Consider the following 24,802-nt stretch of genomic DNA (forward strand, 5'->3'; position numbering starts at 1 on the left):
CAGCTCTAACCATTGCAACCAAGAGGGAAGTTAACCAGTGGATGGAAGACCTCTCTCCTTCTCCCTCTGTCTCTCTGTAACTTTGACTTTCAAATAAATAAATAAATCTTTTAAAAAATAATAAAATCCTTGTTTGCAACAAAATGTATGCAACTGGAAATCATTATACTTACTGAAGTAAGTCAATCCCCAAAAAACAAATGTTTTCCTGATCCGTTGTAACTAACAGAGTGCAAAATATATAATGTATATGAGAAACTTGACATTTTGAGTATTGATTATTGTTTATAGCCTTTGTCACCACTGTTGAGGACCACTGTTTTTTTTTTCTTCTATTTGTTGAATTCTTTACTTAGTGGAGGGTTACACTTATGATTATAAAACACACTGAAAGTAGATCATTGGAATAATTAAGAGGAAATAAGAGAGAAAGAGGAGGCTGGTTGGGAGTATGAGCAAGAGGGAGCGCAAGGTGGGAAGCATCACTCTGCTCCTAGATCTCTATATATGCAGTACTTGAAAATTGCTCAGCTGATATAAATATTATTTTAAAAAGGAAAATTGTGTTTTCCTATAAGAAGTATCCACATACATTTCAGAGTGGCCATAACCATTGAGAAGATAGTAGGAGTCAGGATTAGAGGGAACATATAAGATACTAACACATATAATAAATTATTTTGCCACCTCGTTCAAAGGTTAGTTATTTAAGATACATATACAAATAATTTCTATTCCCTTTGAGTTTGAATAACATGTGTGGCCTGCTTTTTACTCTATTCTTTTGCCTACTGACACTATCAGGATATTCCAGGTGTTCTAAAATATAGAGTCAAAGGTCAAAACAGGAGCAGGCATTGTTGCACTGCCATTTAAGATACATATGTCCTATACAGGTGTGCCTCAGATTGAGTTGTGGCTTCTCCACTTCTGATATAGTTTACTGTTAATGTGCACCTTGAGAGGCAGCATATCATGGCCCAAGTACTTAGGTTCTGACCACTCATTTCAGAGATCCAGATGGAGTTCCTGGATCCTGATTTCAGCCTGACCTAGCTCTGGCTGCTACGGGCATTGGGAAGTCAACCAGGAGATGAAGGAGCTTGTTCACTCTCTCTCCCTCTCTTTCTTTCTACCTTTTAGATAAATAAATTATTTTATAAAAAATCAAAATAAATACCTTACATATCCCCAAAGGTCACTTGGTCCCAATAATTGGTCAGATATCAAATATGTATTATGTGAAGTTGAAATAAAATAATCACTTAATGGTTGAGTCATATCTTGATAAACTCTTTTATACTCTGGTTTAAATAGTAGACATTCAGATGAATCCATGTATCTTGTAAAACCTTCAAATGACATCTGATGTACTTTCTTAACTGTAAAAAGAAGCAAAAATGATGCTGAAATACTTCCTTCTCCCTTGTAAATTTATTCAGCAGTACATTTCTAAAATATTTAGAATTAACTTTTTTATAATTTTTTCGATGGAAATGAATTTTTTTGGTGAATACCCTTGGTTCTTCCATATCAACATTTTAAATATATTATTTTAATTATTGCTGTTTTTTGGTGTTTTAAAAAGACATACTAGTAAGTTATATCTTTCAGAACAATGAACTTCTGCAATCTACACACACAGATAAGAATAACTCACGTCAAAGAACAGCACCTCAGTAGCCCACCTCCTACTAACTTTCCAGTCACTTTCCTCACCCAAGTGTATGCACTGTGTGGCTTCTAAGATAGATTTGTTTCCTCCGGGTTTCATTCTTTAGAAGAACTTGCTCACACCACATGTTTTGTTGTTGTTTCTTTTGCTCAATATTATGTTCTAAAATGTATTCCTACAGTTTCATGTAGTTATACCTTATTCATTTCCATTGTTGTGCAGTATATAATTGTATGAGTAAAGTACAATTTGATTGACTCATTCTATTCTTCATGAACATTTAGATAACTTCCTGTTTGAGTCTATTACAAATAGGGCTGCTATGAACAACTAGTACGTGACTTTTGGCACAAATATGTATACATTTATGTTCAGTCCATGCCTGTGATTTTAATTGCTGGTTATTTTCCTATGATCATCTTCTATAAATTATCTCTGGACTTTTTTACTTAGTATAATAGGTATCAAAATTATAGATTTAAACAATATTATCTCTGGAACCAGACAATCTGGGTTTAAATAGATTTCCTTTCTATATGAGCTTGAGCATGTTAGTTAAAGTCTCCCTATCTATGCAATGGGTAATCAAACAACTTAGCCCTATATACTTATGTATAGCTTCATATTACCTCTATATTGTTAGTTGCTATTGTCACTGTTGACAATTTAGTTTGGCTCAAGGGAAAACTAAAATGAGTAATTGCTTTAAATGAGACTGTGATCCTTACAAAGAATTTCATTTCCAGGTATTTATCTTACAGAAGTAGAAACTCAGACAAACATTGATAAGCAAGAATATTTACACTAGCATTAATTACAAAATGAAAATAAATGAGGGGGAAATGAATTTTATAAATATGATATAAAATTAAGCAACCACTAAAAATGTGTCATAAAAATATACAGTGACATAGCAAATGTTTGTGTGTGTCTGTGTGTGTCGTGAATTGTTTTTTTAAATCTTTTTATTTAATAAATATAAATGCCAAAAACACAACTTTTGGATTACAGCAGCTTTCCCCACCCATAACCTCCTTCCCACCCGCAACCATCTCATCTCCCACTCCCTCTCCCATCCCATTCTTCATCAAGATACATTTTCAATTATCTTTATATACAGAAGATCAACTTGGTATATACTAAGTAAGGATTTCAACAGACTGCACCCACACAGACACACAAAGTATAAAGTACTGTTTGAGTACTAGTTATAGCATTAATTCACATTGAACAACACATTAAGGACAGAGATCTTACATGAGGAGTAAGTGCACAGTGACTCCTGTTGTTGACTTAACAAATTGACACTCTTGTTTATGACATCAGTAATCTCCCTAGGCTCTTGTCATGAGCTGCCAAGGCTATGGAAGCCTCTTGAGTTCACAAATGCCAACCTTATTTAGACAAGGCCATAATCAAATGTTTAAGGCATCATAAAAGTGATTTTGTTTAGAAAACAAAAGCTAAAAGGAAATACATAGTATTTTTGTAGGCATGCATAACATCCATTTCAAAGCCATGTAAATTTAGGGATACAGAAGCATATGGAAAAAATGTAACATATACTGAGACAATAATGATTTACATTAGTTTATTCTTTTTCCCTTTGCAACTAGCAATCATTGGCTTATAGACTTTCTGAACTGTTAAATTATTAAGAAAGCATCTTTCACAGAATAGAAAATAAACACATTTTATACCCTTAAAAACCACCAGATCAAGATGGAGATACATTTCAGGAATTTTTAAAAATCTTATTTGTAAATTACATACTCACACGGGCTGAGATTGAGGAACTAGGCAGCATTTGTGAGTATAACATAATTCAAATTGGCCTCAATAATACTTTAAAGTGATTAATAATCATGTAAATGAATTCCAGGCTCTTGATTGTGTATGAGGGCACTTTACAAAGTTTGTGGAAAACTAGAACTAAAAGATAACTTTGTTTTGGTGCCAAAACAATTCTGAAATCCATGCATACTTTTTCCAGGAACTTTTTCAAGATCCCACATATGAGAGCATCTGAGACAGGTGAAGGCTCAAAAGATGAAATGGATCAACAGTGTTATATTGTTGTCAAAATGCAATCGCAATTCCTAGATGCCACTGCCACCATCTCAATATCCCTTTGAATCTTTCAATTTACCACCTAAAGTTAACAATGCCAAAATCATTTTTTAATAATATTCACTAGATCAGTCCTACTGAAAATGCTCATATAGAAACATGTTTTTTTCCAGTTAACAATGACAAAGAGAACTTGAATCAAATCATAAATCAATTCACTAATTCCTTAGAGAAAGTCCTGCTGAATTTGTCAGAGATGCTTAGGAATGCAGTTGCTTTACCATTCTTGCAGAAGCTCTTTGGTTTTATGCAAACTTGGCCAAAATTTAATGATGGTAAGACCAAACCTTTAACTCATGCTGCACTTGGTCATACCGCTGCAATCCTTAAAACCTTCCAAAATCTTTGCCTGGCACTAAGTCATGAAGCCAAAGTCTTAGTTATGACCTATAAGACCGTACATGATTTGATCTCTGCCTAGCTCTCCAAACACATTTCCCCTCGTGCCCCAAGTTCTAACAACACTTATCTGCTTTTCCTAGAATTATCCAACTCTGGTCAAATGCTTCTCTTCTTTGGACTTCAAACATGTCTCCCATATTTTTTAATATAAGTCTCAGCTCAAATGTCACTGGAAAGGATTCTCATAAACACCCAAGCTGAGCTAGACCTTCCAGGTCTTCTGCAACTACCTCTCACTTTCTCTGTTTTACTTTTTTCACCACACTTAGAACTCTCTGAAATTATCCATTTGCAATCTTAATTATCTATTGTTAATATCCCTCCAATACCCATCAAGAATAGAAGACCCTCTTGTCTTGTTCTCCACTGTAATCCCACCCTGTAAAGCCATAGTTTTTGCCACAAATAAGCATTTGAAAAGAGTACTGATGTATGAATCAATGAAGGAATAGTTTGGGTTTTACTAGGATCCATATTAGTTGATAACCCAATTAACTTTCAAAGGCAGAGCTTAGAATTTTATATCTCCCTTATTAAATATTTTGAGTTATAGCTAGTTAATTTGTGAGGAGTTATACATTGTGCTTTAACAATATGTTTTGCACAAGTAAGTAAATAATGTGTCCTTTCTAATTCATTTAAAAATGAACAAAGATGAGAAAATTTGAAGTGCTTTACCTATTGAAAAATGGGTCAATGAACTTTGTGAAAAATCATTTAGCCTAAATTTTCATTTCATTGAAACCAAATGACCATATGTTCAAAAGTGAAGAAAAAGCAAAAAATTGTTTTAATATTTATAAAATGTTCTAATTACATTTGTGACCAGGAAAAATTATTTTGTAATATTTCTTCCTAGAATTATTTTAATTTAATTCATTCAACTTTTATTTAATAATATCTAAAATGAAAGACTGCTTATAGCTGGGCTTTATTTTATCTTATTTAAGATCCCAAACTACTTTCTTCTAATAGGGTAGATGTAATGGAACCTTCATCTTACTTTCAGACCTAAGCATGTCTCTGAACACTTGACAAGTATGAAAACCATATGGTCCCTGATAACCTACTAGGGAAGAATGCCATGGTCATCCAGTGCAGCTCCCTAAGTTTTATATAGAGTCTAAGAAATAAAAAAGTATGCATATTTTGTATATCCAGAAGTTGATCCACCAAAATGTTTGATTTTGAAAGTAATAATTCATAAAATACTTCACATGTAATTATTCTGAGAAAACATTGGAAGACAAACATACCTTCTTCAATGGGTTCATATTTTTGAATGATCTCAGAAGCAATAGTTTTACTCATCTCAAAAACATATTGCTCTTGTACCAGAAACTGAATCAGATTATTTTCAAAAAGAATTTTCCGGTTTTCAGAATATGCATTGAAAATCTCAACAATTTCTTCTCTGTGTGCAATAATTCGATAAATTGATCTAAATTCTTCTATGGTGATCCTTCCTTGTTTCTGCCTGTCATTATCCTACTAAAATAAAAAGACTGGTGGGCTCAAAGTGCAGTGCGAGTATAAAAAATATGCAAAATAAGTTAGAACATTAGCATAATTACATTTAAATCACAATTTATACTTGAAAGATGAAACTTAAATTCTTATTACAGATAAAGTATACAGAACTGTGTGGAGTGATATCAAACCTCTGAAAACCCAGTGGCCATAGTGGGGGAAGAGAGGGAAACTGGAGAAGATGAGGATTCCAGGTTGTCTTTCAATCATGTCTCATTTTTGTATTTCACTCTATTTCAGTAACTTCTTACAACAATACCAGGCTGTATGCAATTTGGGGGCCAGTGTGCACCTGGTTCACAAGTGTCAGAGTTTGGCTGGCGCCGTGGCTCAACAGGCTAATCCTCCACCTTGCGGCGCCGCCACACCAGGTTCTAGTCCTGGTCAGGGCACCGGATTCTGTCCCGGTTGCCCCTCTTCCAGGCCAGCTCTCTGCTATGGCCCGGGAGTGCAGTGGAGAATGGCTCTAGTGCTTGGGCCCTGTACCCCATGGAAGACCACGAGAAGCACCTGGCTCCTGCCTTTGGATCAGTGCAGCGCGCCGGCGGCCATTGGAGGGTGAACCAATGGCAAAAGAAAGACCTTTCTCTCTGTCTCTCTCTCACTGTCCACTCTGCCTGTCAAAAATTTAAAAAAAAAAAAAAAGTGTCAGAGTGAATCAGATATCCAAGCCCACGATTCTCAGCAGAAGCGGAGTGAGTTCTGTAGCACTTGAAGAAGTGTAGTCTGAGTAACCATCGTAGGTTTTAGGGCAGGGACAAATGAGAGATTTCAGTAAGAAATTCACCACGCTGTCACAGAAAATTCACATTTGAACTTTATGAAATAAAAGACAAGAAAGTGAGTTGAGTTCGATTATTAAAAGTAACAGAACCACTTTGAGGTTCTGAATAGGAATAAGACTAACCCCTAGAAAAGCAGATTAGCACAACTAGTTGTGCCTTACAAGCTAGAAGATATGGAAAACTGCAGGTGAAATTGCAGAAAATATGAAATTCAAATGTGAGATGGTAAACTAATAATGAAGAATAGATGACAGTGGCATTATAAAAGGAATAGTTGGAAGAAGTTAACATACTAGCATTTCAGATACATGATGAAGAGAATATAGGAATACCTGGGGCAGGGAGAGTTAGAATAAATAGAATAGTAGGATGACAGGAGTGTGTCACATACAATTAAAAAACTGAGCAAATCAGGTCAACTTAGAAGAACATTTAATATCAAAAAATGTGTTTTTCTTAACAGTTTAACTTCCTCATTACATTATCAACATCCTCAGTAAGGAAGCATGTATTGAAGGAACACCGTGTTGTGGTGAAAAGCTGATAGAATTTGTAGACAACTGGCCGGCGCCGTGGCTCAACAGGCTAATCCTCCGCCTTGCGGCACTGGCACATCGGGTTCTAGTCCCGGTCGGGGCACCGATCCTGTCCCGGTTGCCCCTCTTCCAGGCCAGCTCTCTGCTGTGGCCAGGGAGTACAGTGGAGGATGGCCCAAGTGTTTGGGCTCTGCACCCCATGGGAGACCAGGATAAGCACCTGGCTCCTGCCATCGGAACAGCGCGGTGCGCAGGCCGCAGCGCGCTACCGCGGCAGCCATTGGAGGGTGAACCAACGGCAAAAGGAAGACCTTTCTCTCTGTCTCTCTCTCACTGTCCACTCTGCCTGTCAAAAATAAAAAAAAAAAAAGAAAGAAAAAAAAAAGAATTTGTAGACAACTAGGGCAAACAATGCATCCCAAACTGCAGCCTGTGGGAGACTTGCACAAAGTGAGCTTCATATTCTTCAACTGAAAAAATCGGCATACGGGGTACCATGTCATCAGACTGTTGTGAAAATGGAGAAAAACAGGAAATGGTAACTCTAAACACTAATGTATTATGTATTGTGTATGTCTGATTCCCTGAAGTCATCTTGCATAGTGTCACATCTTTAGACAATTTTGCCAATAAAATCACACCATCGTACAAGCCATAGAGTGTAACAGCAGATCAATATACTGGAAATGGCCTCATTATTTCATTAGGAAAAGTTCTGTGGTTACCATGGAGATTGGTATAAAGGAATTCAAGATGCACTCTGAGGGGAGGTGTGGTAAGCGGGTTAACACCCTGCTTGGGACACCTGCATCCTCTATCAATTTGCCTGTTGGAGTCCCTGTTACTCTGCCTTCTGATGCAGCTCCTTCCTAATGCACCTGGAAAGTGAAAGAGGATGGCTCAAGCAGCAATCTGGGCTGGGAACCAAATGTGAAGAGCTCTGGGCCAGTTCAAAGAGGCAGACCAGTCCCTGCCCATGCAGCAACTAGAGGCAGCAGCGACTGGAATAAACACACAGGAATGAGATGGAGACCAGCGTGGGAGAAAAGCTGGTGTCTCTGGTTGTCAGTCAGATGTTGGGTCTCCCAAGCCCATCCATAACAATGGTACCTTCACGTTATATAATAACAAATTAATTCATGCACTTTAGCAATTATCATTACCATGGTAAACCGACATGGTTCAGCTTACTGCTTTTTATCTACGGATTTTGAGGTCCATGAAAGTGGATGCTTTAGAATTAAAATAATTTTATTTTAGCTTCATCCATTCTTAATGTGTTGTAAGATCTTAAGCAAGTCAAAGTGTGCCTGTAATTCCTGAAACTTTTTGTTACATAGGTTACATAAAGTAAAAGTTATGGTCCTACTGAATAGCAGTATGCAATGAAATACATATTATCTGCTGAGTAATGGAAGTTCGATGGCTTCCAAGCCAGGAAAAGCCTGGTCATTTGAAATATCCTGTGACAATTTGTTGTGCTCTGTTTTGCCAAAAGATCACTCTCTGATCTAGATGTTGCCATCTGATGCTGGAAAGAATGGGAGCTGAAAAATCTAAAGAAAATGCCACATGTGCAAATCATTGCTTAATATATCAACACCAAATAAGAATAAAGAGTCAAAAATTAAACAAATTACTGGAGCTGGTGTTGTGACACAGCAGGTTAAGCTGCCATCCGTAAGCCCAGAATCCCCTATCAGACTGACAGTTCAAGTCCCAGCTACATTTTCCAATCCAGCTCCCTGCTAATGCTTCTGAAAAAGCAATGGAAGATGGTTCAAATACTTGGGCCCCTGCCACACACATGGGAGACCCAAATGGAGTTCCAGGCTCTTGACTTTGGCCTGGCCCAGCCCCGACTGTAACAGCCATTTATGGAGTGAACCAGCAAAAAGAAGACTGAATCTCTTTGCCTCTCTGGGTTTCAAATACATAAAAGAAGCCTTAAAAACTAATCAGGGGCCAACACTGTGATATAGCTGGTAAAGCTGCTGCCTGCAGTGCTGGCATCCCATATAGGCACCAGTTCTAGTCCCGGCAGTTCCACTTATGATCCATCTCTCTGCTATGGCCTGGGAAAGCAGTGGAAGATGGTCCAAGCATCTGGGCCCCTTGCACCGGTGAGGGAGACCCAGAAGAAGCCCCTGGCTCCTGGCTTCAGATCAGCTCAGCTCTGGCCATTGCAGTCATTTGGGGAGTGAACCAGTAGATGGAAGATGTCTTTCTCTCTGCCTCTTCCTCTCTGTAACTCTGCCTTTCAAATAAAGAAATTAAATAAATCTTTAAAAAATTAAAGTAAAAAAAGAAACCCACATAGAATAGTACAGGTTGTCTCTGAAGATGATCTTAGTAGAAAGAGAACATGAAAAAAAGAAAGCAACAAGGAGTAAATAATGATGGAGAAGAAAGGCAGGACAAATGAACAGAGAATCATGAACAGGGGAATCTGGAAGAAGAGAAGCAATGAGCAATAAAGATTCAAATATGGGTGCTGAGGAATACAGTAGTAGCTGAGATTTGCTCCCAGGTCCACAGGCGTATGGAAGATCAGAACTGAATTAACTCCACAACTACACAGGGGAGCAGTAGAAACAGTTTCACAAATTAACATTAAATATGTGGAAATAAAGTTTGAAAAATGTAAATCTGCTCATTCCAATTTTCCCTAAACTTTTAGTGCATCTCTGTCTTTGAAACAAAACCCCAGGGGGTGAGCACTTGGCATAGTTGTTAAGATGCCACTTGAGATAGCCAAATCCCGTGTTAGTGCCTGGGTTCAAGTCCTGGCTCCACTTCTGATTCCAGCTTCCTGCTGTGAACTCAGGGAGGCAGCAGATGATGGCTCACGTGCTTGAGTCCCTGCTACCCACATGAGAGACTTGGATGGAGATCCAAGCCCCAACTATTGTAGACATTTGCAGGTAAAAAAAAAAAAAATCTGTGTATGTGCATGTGTGTGTGCCTGTATCCCTGTGGCATCCATGCCCTTTAAGGTGTCATTGGTGGTCCCTGCCCTTATCCTTTCCCTCCTCATATCTGTCACTTCGGGTGCCTTGCATTTGGTACAGTGTAGGTACCAAGCTTTCTCTCTTGCTGTGGTACAGGCTAGTCTGTCTGGAATCCCTCCATTTGGTTTATAACTTGCTAGTTTCTACAAATCCCTGAAATGTATCACCTCCTCTAGAAATCTCTAGGTCCATCTGCATCTATTCCCCAGGCTGCACAAGATACCCTTTCACTGGCTTCTTAGAAGACTCTGCAGCTTCTCCTCTCACAGGGTTTATTAACCTGGAATTAATGTCAGTTTCCATGTCCCTTCTGGAACTGCCTCAATCAGGTAGCTTGTCAGTGGCTGCTTGTAATCCTCATTGCCTTGAAAAGGGGCCTGACCAAAGGTATCGAGAATGGGATCCACCATGTAAACAATTTTATGAATCTGTTGGAATATGTGTGTTTAAGCAACAATTATGTAAAAGAGTTACATTTCTCCCTATACCCAGGTAGAATAGGCAAAAATATTCTAAAGTACATCTTACAGAAAATATGCACATTCTCAGGTTCCACCTCTGTGTACATACTAATGTTTTTTTTTTAAAAAAAGATTCATTTATTTATTTGAAAGAGTTACACAGAGAAAGGGAGAAGGAGGGGGAGGGGGGAGAGAGAGAAAGCAGGAAGTAGGAGATAGGGAGAGGGGGAGATAGGGAGAGGGGAGAGAAGGACAGAGAGATCGATCTTCCCTCTGCTGGTTCACTCCCCCAATGACCATAACAACCAGAGCTGGGCCAGGTCAAAGCCAGGACCCAGGAGCTTCTTCCAAGTCTCCTACATAGATGGCAGGAGCCCAAACAATTGGGCCATCTTTTGCTTTTCACTTTTCCCAGGAGATTAGCAGGAAGCTGGATCAGAAGAGAAGGAGGTGGGATTTGAACCGGTGCTCATATGGAATGCAGGCATCTCAGGCATTTTCACTGGCCCCTATACTTCTGCTTTTTAAAACATTAAACAAATTACTTAAATGTGCAACATAAAATAAGAGTAATAAAACCATTTTTCTCCTGTCTAAAACAATGTTCCTTCATCAGTTATTTCTTGGAAGGCTTTAGAAAAAAATACATTTTCAAAGAACTCATTTAATACATAGTTTACTTTAGAAACATATCTTTTACGAGATTATGAACACCTCCTTCTTTTTACTCTCAATGCCTAATACTGTACCACTCCAGAGTAGGAAAGCATAATGATTATATGTTTAAATGAGTAGTTAAATAAATAAGGATAAAGGAACATATTAAAATGATTCTATTGATGTCATAATGATAGTACATTTTCAGAAAACAGAATGACTGCTTTTCATGGTGTCACCATTTTCCATTGTGCACTTTGCTAGTAGTAATACAAAATGCTATTTAAACATAATGATGTCATGAGGAAACGATTTATCAAAACACAGAATTTACACTTAACATAAAATGCAACATTTTAAAGTGAGTTCTAAAATTATACTAAAAATAAAACATTAAAAATATATTCTAGGAAATTTTACGAATGTCATTTTCTTTTTTCCAAAAGATGACACAAGTTTCAACTGTATGGCAAGGCTGCCTTCATCCTTTCCCAGTAAATGGGTCACAGACTGAGTATCCCTTCTCTGACATGCTTAGAAAGAGAACAGCTTCAGAATTTGGATTTTGGGGGAGCATTTGCATATAAATAATGAGATATCTTGGGGATGGGACCCAAGTCTATGCATGAAATTCATCTATATTTCATATACACCTTGAGAACACGGACTGATGGTAATTTTACTCAGTATTTTTAGTATGCCTGGGTTTTGACTGTGACCCATCACATAAGATCATGATTGTAATTTCTATTTGTGACATCATGTTGGTGCCCCAAAAGTTTCCTATTTGGGAGCAGTTCAGATTTTTGATTTTTACATCAGGGGTGGTCAACTTAAACTGTATTAGCTACTAAGGATGCAAAGGTCATTCTCCTTGGGAATAGAATCTATATTAAAAAAAAGCAGACATGAAAGTGCTACAAGGTACAATAATTTAAACTTCCATGAGAGTCAGACAGTTGGACAATTTTTCTTGGAGAGTCAAGAGAGTTCATAGAAAAAGTGATTCAAGAGCTAAATCCTCGAAGATGAAAAGTAAGATGTTTGTGTGAAAGTGTGGAGGAAAGAGGTTCATTCTTTTTGGGAGCAGAGTAATTGAATGCACAAAGGTATGAAACACAAGACTGTAGTTAGAGGGGTTGTTAATGCAACTGTGATGAACAATAAGGCAAGAGTCACAGTTGGATCCTGAAGCTCCCTGAACACCACTCCGAAGAGCCTAGACTTCATTGAAAACAAGCAAACTTGATTTTTGTTTGAGAAGCATGATTTTTCAGTTTGTAGAAGACAGATGTTGGGATCAAGCACAAAGAAACCAGTCTGGAGGGCTTTCCAAACTTTACTGCACATGTGAGTTACCTATGGACCTGCTGACATGTAGTCAACTTCAGGATCTGGGCTCTGCCTTCCCCACAAGCTCCTGAGGACGCCAAAGATACTGGTTTGAGAATCACACTTTGAGCACCAAGCACAGTTTGAGGGCTATTGACTTAGTGTAGCAAGAATAGAGACCTTAAAATGGTTGAGAATTTGACCTGGAGATGAGTTAACAGAAAGAGTTAGGAACCTCTCAGATTTTTAGTTTGGATAACTGAGAGGATTTTCATTACCAAGAAAAGAAATAAAGGAGAAATGACAGTTTTGAGGGGAAAATAAGTCCCATTTTGAACATAATAAATGTTAAGTATCTCTGGGGAATTCAAACCAAGACAGCCAGGAGGGGTGGTTGTGGGGGGAGGGAGTGGTTGAGATGTGGGAGAGGAATGTCTTGCTCAAGAACACATAATAGGGTCCATCTCTGTGGTGCAATGGATTAAGCCTCTGCTCAGACACAAGCATCTAAGACTGGTTTGAGTCCTGGCTACTCCACTTCCAATCCAAGCCTCTGATAATGTGCCTGGGAATATAGTAGAAGATGGCCCAAGTACTTGGGCCCCTGCCACTCAAGTGGGAGACCCAGAGAGGAGGTCCAGGCTCATGGCTTCAGCCCAGCCCAGCCCAGGCCATTGTGAGCATTTGGGGCAGTGAACCAGAGGGTAGAAGATCTCTCTCTCTCTCTGTCTCTCCTTGTCTCTAATTCCATCTTGAAAATAAAATAAACAAATCTAGAAAGAAGAAGAGAAAGAGAAAAAAAAAAACACAATAAGAATTTTTGGGTCAGATAGATGCAGACATGAATTCCCTTTACAATGTGAAATAACAACCAATTACATCAATATTCTGATCCTCAATATCCTTATTCATAAAAAGCAGGTGAGAATAACAAGCAGGTGAGAATAATTTCCTTGGGTGTTTCTTAATTTATGCAAAAAACTAATCCATGCCTAGAATATTGGCAGACAGTGAACAAATGGTAAAACTTGTATGGCTTTGTCCTTCAAGAGGGAAAACATGGAACTTGTTCCTGTTAAATGTTCAGAAGTCATTGAGAGTCCCTAAGACTGCTCAGGAAGAGCTTCTTGAATGAACTGGAAAAAATTAACTCTAAGAGCAAATGGAAGGATTGGTCAAAGGGCAAACAGAGAAGGAGTGGTCCCAGGTTTTCAAAGGAAATTATGAGAGAGTGCAGAGTGCTGTTATAGAAGTTAGAACAGAGAGACCTTTCATAGAGAGGGATAAATAAAAACTGAGACATGCAAACCAGTGGATGTAGTGTTTTAGAGTTTTCCAAGACAGGGATAAATGCAAAATTGTTTGTAATGGAGCACTGAAAAATGGAGAAAGAAATGCAAAAGATTTTTTTTAAGTTTATCTGCTAAAAGGAAGAATGTAACATTTAGAAGAGAATATGGTGCTATCTAATTTCTTAGTTGAAACTTTTTAAAATTTTTCATTTTCAGGGCCAGCTATTTGGCAGTGGTTAAGTCACTGCTCGGAACACTTACACCCCATTTTGGAGTACCTGATTAGGGTCTCTGCTTCCCTGATCTGATCCAGCTTCTTGGTAATGTGCACCCTGGGAAGGCAGCAGATGATGGCTGAACTATACTGAGCCCTGCCTCCCATGTAGGAGATGAAGATTAAGTTCTAGGTTTCTTACTTTAGCCTGATCCAGACCTGGCTGTTGTGGGAATTTGGGGAATGAACTAGTGGGTAGAAGGATCTCTTGTCTGTCTGTCTCTCTCTCTCTCTCTGCCTTTCAAATAAAATGAAAATAATTTTTTTTAAAAACTTTATATTGTGGAGGTCCAACTAATATAGGAAACTATAAACCTGAGATGAAACCAAACAGAATACAAGGGATTGAACTGATGGCAGGCTGCAAATTTGCTGAGCAGAGGAAGTTCAGAAATAATGCACCTCTCTTTGGCTTCTACCTTACAATCCAGTCTTCACTGATGTCAGTGTGTTTATCTTAAAATATGTAATATTTCTCCATTCAAACAATGGCTTTGCAATGCCTCACAAAGGAACTCTGAATGCCATGGTCTACCACCCAAGGCTTTCCTTGGCCACAACCAGCCTTTGCAGCTACCTCTCAACACTTCCTTTCATGCTTGCTGTACTGCAGTCATGTCTGATTACTTGTTATTCTTTAAGACCTCCTTGCATGCATTGCACACACATTGCTTCTCATTCCTGATAGTCAAGGAAGAATGCCTGCTCCACCATGGCATCTCCCATAAAAGCCAAAGTCTCTTCTCAAATTCCCTATTAGAATTACCTGTGTGATTTATTATAAGCTATTTAGAAAATAGCAATTTCTGCATTCCTTTTTCTCCCTCTTAAAAGAGAAAATGCAGTTCACTTTTTACAACCCACAGTTTTCAACACAGTGGCATAGTATTACAGACTCAATAATTGCTGTTAACTGCTTAGAGAATATGAAGATTTAAGATATGTTTAATAATAACAAATTTCTGAAAGGAATTAAAGAAATACCTCTTTATACTCAACAAACTATTGAAAGTATAACAGGAAGCTAGGCATATGTATTAAAATGACATGTAATATTTCCTATAAAATATTTTAAATGTTTTAAGTTAGACTATTGTAAAATAGCAAGATAAAGGAAGTGAAGATTTTTTAGCAAAGCAATTAAAAAAAAAACTCTCAGAGAATTGCTGTTCAATCTGTGACTTAATAATTAATTTTATAGAAAGAAGTTCAAAATACAGTGCCATGATCATAAAGCTATATGTTCTTTACTCAAATTTACAATAAAAACTCACCTTATCGGAAAATAAATACCTGTCAGAATTTATGTCAGCTCCTTAGGTAGCTAATATATGTGAGTTGTTTTCTATAATTTTTTGAACAATCAAAACTGACAAAACTTCACCTAATATTTAATTGAGTATCTACTTTTGCCATGCCTTGTACAAGGTACATTTGTACACATCTTATTTAATATTTAGAACAATTCTTTGAGATAATTATCCTACAGATAAATTTGCTCAGAGAGATTTTTGACTTGCCAAGTATTGTACAGCTAGAATCTATCAGAGTCCAGAATCTCAACTCTGAGACAACTTGAAGATTCTGATTCTGGTCACCACAGTAAGATTCTAACTAAAGGTATACTCCCTAAGTCCTGGAAAGATTAACCAAAAGAATGAAGCAAAAAAAAAAAAAAGTTGAATTTTAAGAAGCTTAATCTTTAGCTATCCACAAAATTCAGTCAGCCAATAACCTAGCTCTAAGCACTCTATTTAGCAATCCTTTATTCCTTTAAAGCCAAGTTAGCCTAAAGCAACCAAATACCTATTAGAGGGCCTAGAATTGTTTTAACAGATAAAATAATATCATAATCATCAACCTTGTTTATACGCACAATTTTTGATTCTAAAGTACATGGGATCATTTTAAAGACAATTTTGGGATTATTTTAAGCAAACTCTGCTCCTCTAAATTGTAGAATTAATATTGTTGTCATAGTCACTCCAGAAAGACTTTTTCTTAACAAAATAGACCTGCAGGCCTGCCCATGTCTAAATAACCTTAAATTTCAATTAGTGAGCAATTTCTATACTTCTGCTGCTGATTGAACATTCTACCAGGGTACTCCAAAATGTTCCAGGAAAATGGATTGAAAAGTTTATTTAGGTTTAAAAAACTTTGAAATCCATGCATAGTTTTTCATAGTACCCATTTTCCATCAGCATTCTTTCAGGACTCTTTGTAAGCATGGATTTAAGAATGCTTCTTTGCAACAAAAAAAAAAAAAAAAAAAAAAAAGAACATCTTTTAATTTCATTTTTCTTGAACCTTTTGGAGTACCTTTGTATAAAATACTTTTAAATATGGCATGATGGGGCCAGCGCAGTGGCGCAGCAGGTTAACGCCCTGGCCTGAGGTGCCGGCTTCCCATATGGGTGCTGGTTTGAGACCCAGCTGCTCTGCTTCCAGTTCAGCTCTCTGCTGTGGCCTGGGAAAGCAGTAGAAGATGGCCCAAGTCCTTGGGTCCGTGCACCCACGTGGGAGACCCGGAGGAAACTCCTGGCTCCTGGTCTCGGATCTGCGCAGCTCTGGCCATTGCGGCCGTATGGGAAGTGAACCATCAGATGGAAGACCTCTCTCTCTCTCTCTCTCCTCTCTCTGTGTAACTCTTTCAAATAAATAAATAAATCTTTAAAAAATATGGCATGTGTTTTATTCAATTGTACTTCAGATATCACTATCATGAAGATAATTCAAAGCAACCCAAAAACAACAAATACTATCTACATTTCACGTTTGATGCAGATTTCAATGTATTACTGCTTCTATATTGTGTTTAATATGAATTTTATTAAATCCAAAAATGCATAGCTGTGTCTTCCTTTGGGACATACCAGTGGGAGGGAAATGCTACAGATGTGGTATTAGATAAGGAACCATTAAAATTTTGAAAGCTCACAATAGTCTAGACTACTTAGATTCACAGAAATACTGTGAAATTTTATCATTTATAGCTGTCTCCTGAGAATTAGAGCCTTTCTTTGTTGGACCTCCCTTTTGTGGTTTGTAAACTTAGGTACTGACTCTGAGAGATGTGGTTGTTGAAAGATGCCTTTCTACAAAGCTGTGTTTCTACCCACTGCTTCTCTACAGGGCTAGCTTTTCAAGGATGTTTGTATAGCAAACAGCATTCATAAAGATAGCATCTCCCTCCAAAGGAAAAGCAGGTTTGTCTAGAGCCTAAAATGACAATAACAGCCTCTAGGAAATATCAGATAGGCCTACTGCTCATCGTAGAAGATCAAGGCCCCCGAAGCTTGAGGTCCGTCTCCTGCAACAAAGTCCACTTGCTGTGTCTCCTGATGTTCTTCATATCACACTGGGGGAACTTGGGCCTGGAGAAATGGCCACAAAACGCTAATACTCTGGCGACCATTATCTCTAAGAGGAGTAACAAGCTGTGCTTTTCCTCTTATCCACAAGCCTGCCTCTGCCAGCATTCATGATACTATAGCAGGTTAATTTGTTAAGTTACCAGATGCCAGTTTCTGTTTATGATAACAACCAGAGCACACATTGTGTTATCTGGATACTCACTTTCAGAAACACATCTGTATTCAGCATTGCTGTGTCCCTAACTATCTAGCTTGGCCAGTAGTCCAGCATTTTTTGCTTGATAATCCAAGAAATTTGTCATCTTCTAGAAACAAAACTCAGTGAAAACACTTGATTTTTTCTCACTTGGTTTGTGACCTCAATTATCTAACAGCAGAATTGAGACAGATGCCCCTCCTACCAGCTTTTCTTTAAGCAAAGAGAATTTTTGGCATGATTTTCTCCTTTGGTGAAAGTGAAAGAAAATATTTCTTCAGACTACTTCCTCTCTCTTGACTATTTAAAATGTTTTCAAGTTTTGAATCTGAGCAGCATAAGAGGAAATGTCCAATCCACTGACTCAGCCACTAGATGCCTGCAATGACCAGCGTGTCAAAGCCAGGACACAGAAACTCAACCCAGGTCTCCCACGTGGGTGGCAAGGACCAGAATACTTGAGCTGGCACTGCTGCATCCCAAGTTTCACATCATCATGAAGCAAAAGTGAGGAGCCTGAGGTAGGCATCAAACCCAAGTACTCTAACATGAAATGCAGGCATCTTAACCATTAGACCACGTACCTGCTCCCTCTTTCTGACCTTTTTAAAACCATTTTATTGAGATATACTTGATAGCCTTTGTTTTTCTTGTCTGTGTTTTGCTGTCAAATTTATGAAATCATTGCCAAGATCAATGTCAAGAAATTTTGTGCTATTTTTTCTCCAATGACTTAAACTTTCAGGTATGACATCTAAGCCTTTTGAGTTGATTGTTGTGTTTGATCTGAGAAACAAGTCCAACTTAATTCTTTTGCATGGGGATATCCAGCTTTTCTAATACCATTTATCCTTTTGCCATAGTATATCCTTAGCATCTCTATCAAAGATGAATTGCCTGTGTATGCATAGGTATATTTCTCAGCTCTCTATTCCATTCCATTGCTGTATGTATCTGTTTTTATGTCCATATTATACTGTTTTGAATCTGCACTTATTAAATACATTTTGAAATAAGAACTTGTGATAGCACCAAGTGTATTCTTTTTAAAAGTTATTTTGGCTACTCTGCATGTTTTGTTGTTGTTGTTGTTATTGAAGCTGAATTTCAAGATCACATTTTCTATTTCTATTAAAACTTTCCCGGAAGAGCAAGAAGATAGAGACGCCACTTGGTCCAGTAGCTAAGATGGCAATTAAGGTGCCTGTGTCCCATATAGGAGTACCTGGCATTGAGTCCCAGCTCTGCTCCCAATTCCAGCTTCCTGCTAATGCATAGCTTGGGAGGCAGCAGTGATAACTCAAGCAGTTGGGTCCTTGCAACCCCTATAGAAGACCTGCATTGACTTTCCAGCTCCCAGCTTCAACCTGCCCTAGTCCTAGATCTTGTGGCCATTTGGAAATAAATCATCAAATGAGAACATTCTCTTTATCTTTCTCCAGTTAGGGATTGCACTAAATCTATAATTACCTTCAAAGGCATGGAAGTATGAACATGGGATATCTTTCCATTTACTTGTGTCTTAAACTTTTTTCTCAATGTTTTATAGTTTTAGTGTATAAGGTACAAGGGTTTCCTTGGTTAAAGTTATACCTAAGTATTTTATTTTTTATGCTAACATAAAAGAGATTACTTTCTTGATTTTTTTGTTCATTATTACCGTATATAAGCACAACTGATTTTTTCATATGGATTTTGTATCCTGCTGTTTTACTAACTTTGTTTATTAATTTTTAATAGCTTCTGACAAAGTCTTTAGAGTTGTCTACATGTAATATCATGCCATCTGTAAATAAGCATAATTTTTACTTCTGCCTTTTCATATGGATGCCTTTTACTTTTTTTTCTTAACTGGGTTGGCTAGTACTCCCAGTACTATGCTTAATAGAAGTAGTCATGGCATACCTGCCTTGTTCTATTCTTGGAAGAAAATCTTTCAGTTTTTCACCATTAAATATGACATTAGCTGTGGGCTATTCAAATATGGCCTTTACTGTATTGAGATAAGTTCTTTCCACACTTGAAGTAGTGAGTATTTTTGTTTGGTTGGTTTTTTTTAGATCATGAAACACCATAGAATTTTGTCAAATGCTTTTTCTGCATTTTTGAAATTATTTATATTTATAAAAAGGGGACAAACTCCAAATACATCATATGTGCTATTTTAAGAACATAATGATACTTCCTACCTTACCCTTCCCCCTCCCTCATTCACACCTTTCCCTTTTTGTCTCATTTTTCTTTTAATTTTTATAATGACATACTTATGGTTTTCTTTATAGCCACAAGCCTAACCCTCCGCTAAACACAGAATTCTACAAGTAGTAAGGAGACAAACCATTGTTCTGCAAGAGTATAGACAAGGACTATAAAAAAAGAACTAAATTTCAGAATGTCAATTTAGCTCACATACAACTTTTGCATTATTCTAGGATCATGTGATTTTTATTTTTTATTCTTTAATATGGTATATCAAAATGAACCATCCTCTCATGCCAGATATAGACCCCATTTGGTCATAGTGTATGAGCTACTTAAAGTGCCATTAGATTCAGCTTGCTACTACCTCATCAAGAAATTTTGCCATCATGTTTATCAGTAACATCAACCTGAAGTTTTCTTGTGGTGTCTTTGTTTAGCTTTCATATTAGGATGATGCTGGCCTTACAAAATGACATTGGAAGTATTTCCTCTTCCATTTTCTGAGTAAAGATTGGCATTAAATAGTCTTTAAATGTTTGGTAGAATTCACTTGTGAACTCATTTGGTCCTGGGTTTTTCTTTATTAGAGGTGTACTACTTATTTGTGAGATTGATTGCTAATCCAATCATCTTACTTGTTTTCAATATATTCAAGTTTTCTATTTCTTCTTAATTCAGCCTTGGCAGGTTGTATGTTTGTGGGAAGCTCTTCTTTCTTTTAGGTTGTCCAGATTGCTGGGTTCTAGTTATTACTAATAGTAACATCTTTTTTTATTTCTGCAGGACCAGTTATAAAGTATCTTTCTTTAATTTCTGATCTTGAGTCTTCTCTTTTTTTTTGCATAGTCTTATATAGGGTTTGTGGTTTTTTTTTTTTTAATCTCTTCAAAAACAAAACAAGAAACTCTTCCTTTCTTCTCTATTTTTTCTATTTTAATTTTTTAATCATAATCTTCATTACTCCCTTCCTCTGTTAGCTTTGGGTTTAGTTTCTTCTCCTTTTGCCTTCTGTAAATCACTAACATTCCATCAGTTTACCATTTCATCATTTATGTTATTTTGATAATTATACAACCAATCCTAAATTCCTGTATGCTGTATTTCTGTGTACCCAGGAAATTATTCTAAATCAATAGCCTGATTTTATTTCGAATTTTATTAACAAACTGTCTATTATCTTCTACCTAAGTTCTCTTCATCTTGATTGTGAGCATAATTAGCATAATTAGTTCCTTTTTTCCTTAAGAGACTAATTTTTCATATGTATTTTCTACAGAAAGCATCCAAGTAGCTATTAACATTTACTTAAATTGTATTAAATTCTTTCCAGGGTGAGATACAGAGGGGGTAAATATCATTCTCACCTTAAAAATATGTTTCACATGAATATAACTGCATCGAATATCTAATTTTTCAAGTAACCTATGAGCTTTTTCTACGGTAATTTTTCCACCTCTAAAGTCATCCTGAATCTTCGACAAAAACCATGTATGAAGCATAAAAATGTTAAGGAAATTCTCATACTTTTCATTGGGTACTGAAAATTTTTAAAGAAATACTTCATCTGTTTTCAATGTACTATCTTTTTATTTTTAAATAAAAATTTATTTTTAAATAAAAATTTACTTTTAAATAAAAATAAAAAGATAGTCTATCTTGTGCTTAAAGTTAATGATAATATAATTGTGTGATAAAGAATATTTAAAACAAAATTGTTACTATGCTGCAGTAAATGTAAGAAAAGGTATAGCACAATAAAATATAGGAGAAGAATAAAATGTAAAAATTGAGAAACAGAATATTAGAGAAATATATGAAAACATTATAGTCTTCAGCCTGAAGGCATGTATATGGGAGGCAGCTGGTCTTAAATGTCCAGCCCTACTCCTCATGTCATCTCTCAGCTTCAGATCCCTCAGCCAGAAAAATGGATAAATTAATATTCAATTTGAGGTAGGTGGAAACTTTACATGAGTTCATATAAGCTATTTGATTACAGTTCCCACTACTGAGTGCCCAATATACAGTAACCATATTTGATATAATTATTACTACATTAGTCAAAAGTTCAGTTATACACATGTCCCAAAAAGGCAATATTTAAGTGCCATCAAAAAATATTTAAGAAGGGGCTAGTGCTGTGGCTAATGGGCTAGGCTTCCACCTGAGACAGTGGCATCCCATTTGGGCCCCAGTTTGTGTCACAGCTGCTCCTCTTCCCATACAGCTCTCTGCTAATGGTCTGGGAAAGCAGTAGAAGATGGTCCAAGTTCTTGGGCCCCTGCACCCATGTGGGAGACCTGGAAGAAGCTCCTGACTTCAGATTGGCCCAGCTCTGGCTGCTACAGCCATCTGGGGAGTTAACCAGCAGATGCAAGACCTTTTTATTTCTCCCACTCTCTAACTCTACCTCTCAAATAAATACATGCATTTTTTAAAATATTTTAAAAAATCACAGAGAGTGTATGTTATGATGAGATAGAAAGCTAAAATAATTAAATTTACATACAAGTTTACATATGCACAGATAACCTACAAAAATTTAGGACAGTTCATTTTGAAAAACTAAAAACATGATGAAATAATATGACAATCTATAAAATCATGAAATATATACCTTAGAATTGTTCAAAATTCTACTTAGTTTCATAATGTTATTACTAATGAGAAAACCTTAAATTAAATGGGTATGACTTAATATGACAAAGTTTGCATTCTTACAAAGACAAGACAGAAATATCAGGAAAAAGAGAAGTTCAGGACATCTGTGGAAGGGAACAGATCATACTTAAATGAGAGAGGCTTATGCTCCAGATGCTTCAGAGGGGCAAATCAAGAAAAAGAAGAAAGACAAAGGGAAAGGATATTTTGTGTCCATATTTTCATGAACTGTTGTGCCAATTCTCTTCGTTTCCAACTCTGTCTTCATTTGATATGGCCCCAGGTCTTGGATAAATTAACTTGGTTCATCTGCAGGAAAGGAATTTCTTGATAGTCAACTGTTGCCACTGTCACCAATCTAGGGAGGAAGCAGAGAAAACACAATAGTTTGCTGTCTTAGGTCTTTGAAGCAAGCTCATCCTTAAACCCCACTGAAAGGCACAAAATGTAGTCCCTGCTCTCTGCTCTGCCCTTCAAACTTGTTGGCTTCTTGCTTATGTTCCAACCAGCTCCAAAGCCACAGTGTTCATAGGTGCGGCACTGCTGTCTGGCATCCTTCCACGACCTGCCATTGTATCTCGTTTTATCTGCACCATCTTGTTTAATGCCATCAAACCCTTTGTCATAATGTGCTTCCAGTGGGGTTAGGCAGCTGTTCAGAGGACCGGAGGAAAAATAATGTCACCGTCATTGCTGGAGTTACACATGTGGTCAAACACTCTCCTAAAACTCCAGGCTGCTGCTCTAAATCCCTGACAACATATAATGCACACAGAGACCCACCATTTTAGAAGAAATCTGTTCAGGAGGTTAAGTTCTTAAAATCTTCAAAATATAGCTGCTTGGCTGGGCACCACACTATCAGGTGACAGGCATTTTTTTTTCTTTTGGTCTGAACACTCATTATGATATCATCAAAAATTCAACACCTCATAAAGAAAGCTTCTTTATGACTTCGTCAGGAAACTCAGCTTCCCAGGTCACCTGTTTTCATGGTTGGACATAAGAATCTTAAGCTTGAATGTTTAACACCTTGATGGGAAGTTGTCTCATGGAATGTTTTCTCATCCTTTGAACACTGTTGATTTCAGAAGCTTTGCTTCTGTGGCAACCAAATATGGCACTTAGTGTTCTGAGTAGGAAGGAGAAAGAAAGAGTAATCCGAAGACTGTTGATACAGGCTCCGCCAGGGGAATTTGTAAATGCCTTTGATGATCTCTGTCTGCTCATCCGAGATGAAAAACTGATGCACCATCAAGGTGAGTGTGCAGGACACCAGCATTGCCAAAAATACTCCGTCCCGCTCAGCATTGATGGGAACGCAGTACTCCTGTCCCACCACAACGTCATCGGGGACTACCGATTTTTTGACTATCAAAGCAAACTTTCTTTCAAATTTGACCTGCTTCAAAATCAGCTGAAAGACATCCAAAGTCACGGGATCATTCGTAATGAGACAGAATACCTGAGAACTGTTGTTTTATGTGCCTTGAAACTGTACGTGAACGATCACTATCCAACAGGAAACTGTAACGTACTGAGGAAAACCATCAAGAGTAAGGAATTCTTGATAGCTTGCATTGAGGATCACAACTATGAAACAGGAGACTGCTGGAATGGCCTTTGGAAATCTAAATGGATTTTCCAAGTAAATCCATTTCTAACCCAAGTAACAGGAAGAATCTTCGTGCAAGCTCACTACTTCAGGTGTGTCAACCTTCATGTGGAAATTTCCAAAGATCTCAAAGAAAGCTTGGAAGTGGTTAACCAAGCGCAACTGGCTCTAAGTTTCGCAAGGCTTGTGGAAGAACAAGAGAATAAATTTCAAGCTGCCGTCTTAGAAGAATTACAGGAGTTATCAAATGAGGCCCTGCGAAGAATTCTTCGAAGGGATCTTCCAGTGACCCGCACTCTTATTGACTGGCAGAGGATACTCTCTGACCTGAATCTGGTGATGTATCCTAAACTAGGATATGTCATTTATTCCAGAAGTGTTCTGTGCAACTGGATAATATAAAGGATTGCTCCTGATAATTGTCTAGACCTCGTGTGCTTGTTTCTGAGTAATGGTTATTTTCCCAAAGGTGGGCAGAGTCTACATGTACGTATTCCATGGTGAATGCAAGTTTAAGGAGGGATAAGTTTAAGAACTGATTTTATTCGGGAAATATTTACTAACCAGGTAAGAAAGGGTGGAGTAGATATATTTCACAATGGTGATGATCATAAAGGCCAAGACCAGATATATTTGTTAGAACCTAAAATAGCTTTATAAGCTTTT

The 24,802-nt window shown here is 37.3% G+C and overlaps 2 protein-coding genes across 3 annotated transcripts in view; one reads left to right on the top strand and one right to left on the bottom strand.

The window, feature by feature from the left end:
- The window catches only part of PLCZ1 (phospholipase C zeta 1), a 63,121-nt gene extending 41,762 nt beyond the window's left edge, over window positions 1–21,359 (bottom strand). Inside the window, exons 1-3 of one of the 2 annotated variants that reach the window (XM_062195513.1) lie at window positions 21,225–21,359; window positions 5,464–5,695; window positions 1,181–1,382 (exon numbers count right to left, since the gene is read on the bottom strand). In XM_062195513.1, the coding sequence (XP_062051497.1) occupies window positions 1,181–1,382; window positions 5,464–5,695; window positions 21,225–21,359 (569 nt within the window). The remainder of the gene's footprint in view (window positions 1–1,180; window positions 1,383–5,463; window positions 5,696–21,224) is intronic. The other variant, XM_062195514.1, reaches the window with a different exon arrangement.
- Window positions 21,360–23,638: 2,279 nt separating this feature from the next.
- CAPZA3 (capping actin protein of muscle Z-line subunit alpha 3) lies at window positions 23,639–24,538 on the top strand. The gene has a single exon (XM_062195515.1). The coding sequence runs from the start codon at window positions 23,639–23,641 to the stop codon at window positions 24,536–24,538; it is 900 nt and encodes a 299-aa protein (XP_062051499.1).
- Window positions 24,539–24,802: the final 264 nt, after the last annotated feature.

The sequence above is a fragment of the Lepus europaeus genome, chromosome 6 (genome assembly GCF_033115175.1).
Source record: "Lepus europaeus isolate LE1 chromosome 6, mLepTim1.pri, whole genome shotgun sequence".
NCBI lineage: Eukaryota > Metazoa > Chordata > Mammalia > Lagomorpha > Leporidae > Lepus > Lepus europaeus.

What these genes read in the sequence shown, in the direction of transcription:
- CAPZA3 (XM_062195515.1), top strand. Translation starts at nt 23,639, where the DNA reads ATGGCACTTAGTGTTCTGAGTAGGAAGGAGAAAGAAAGAGTAATCCGA.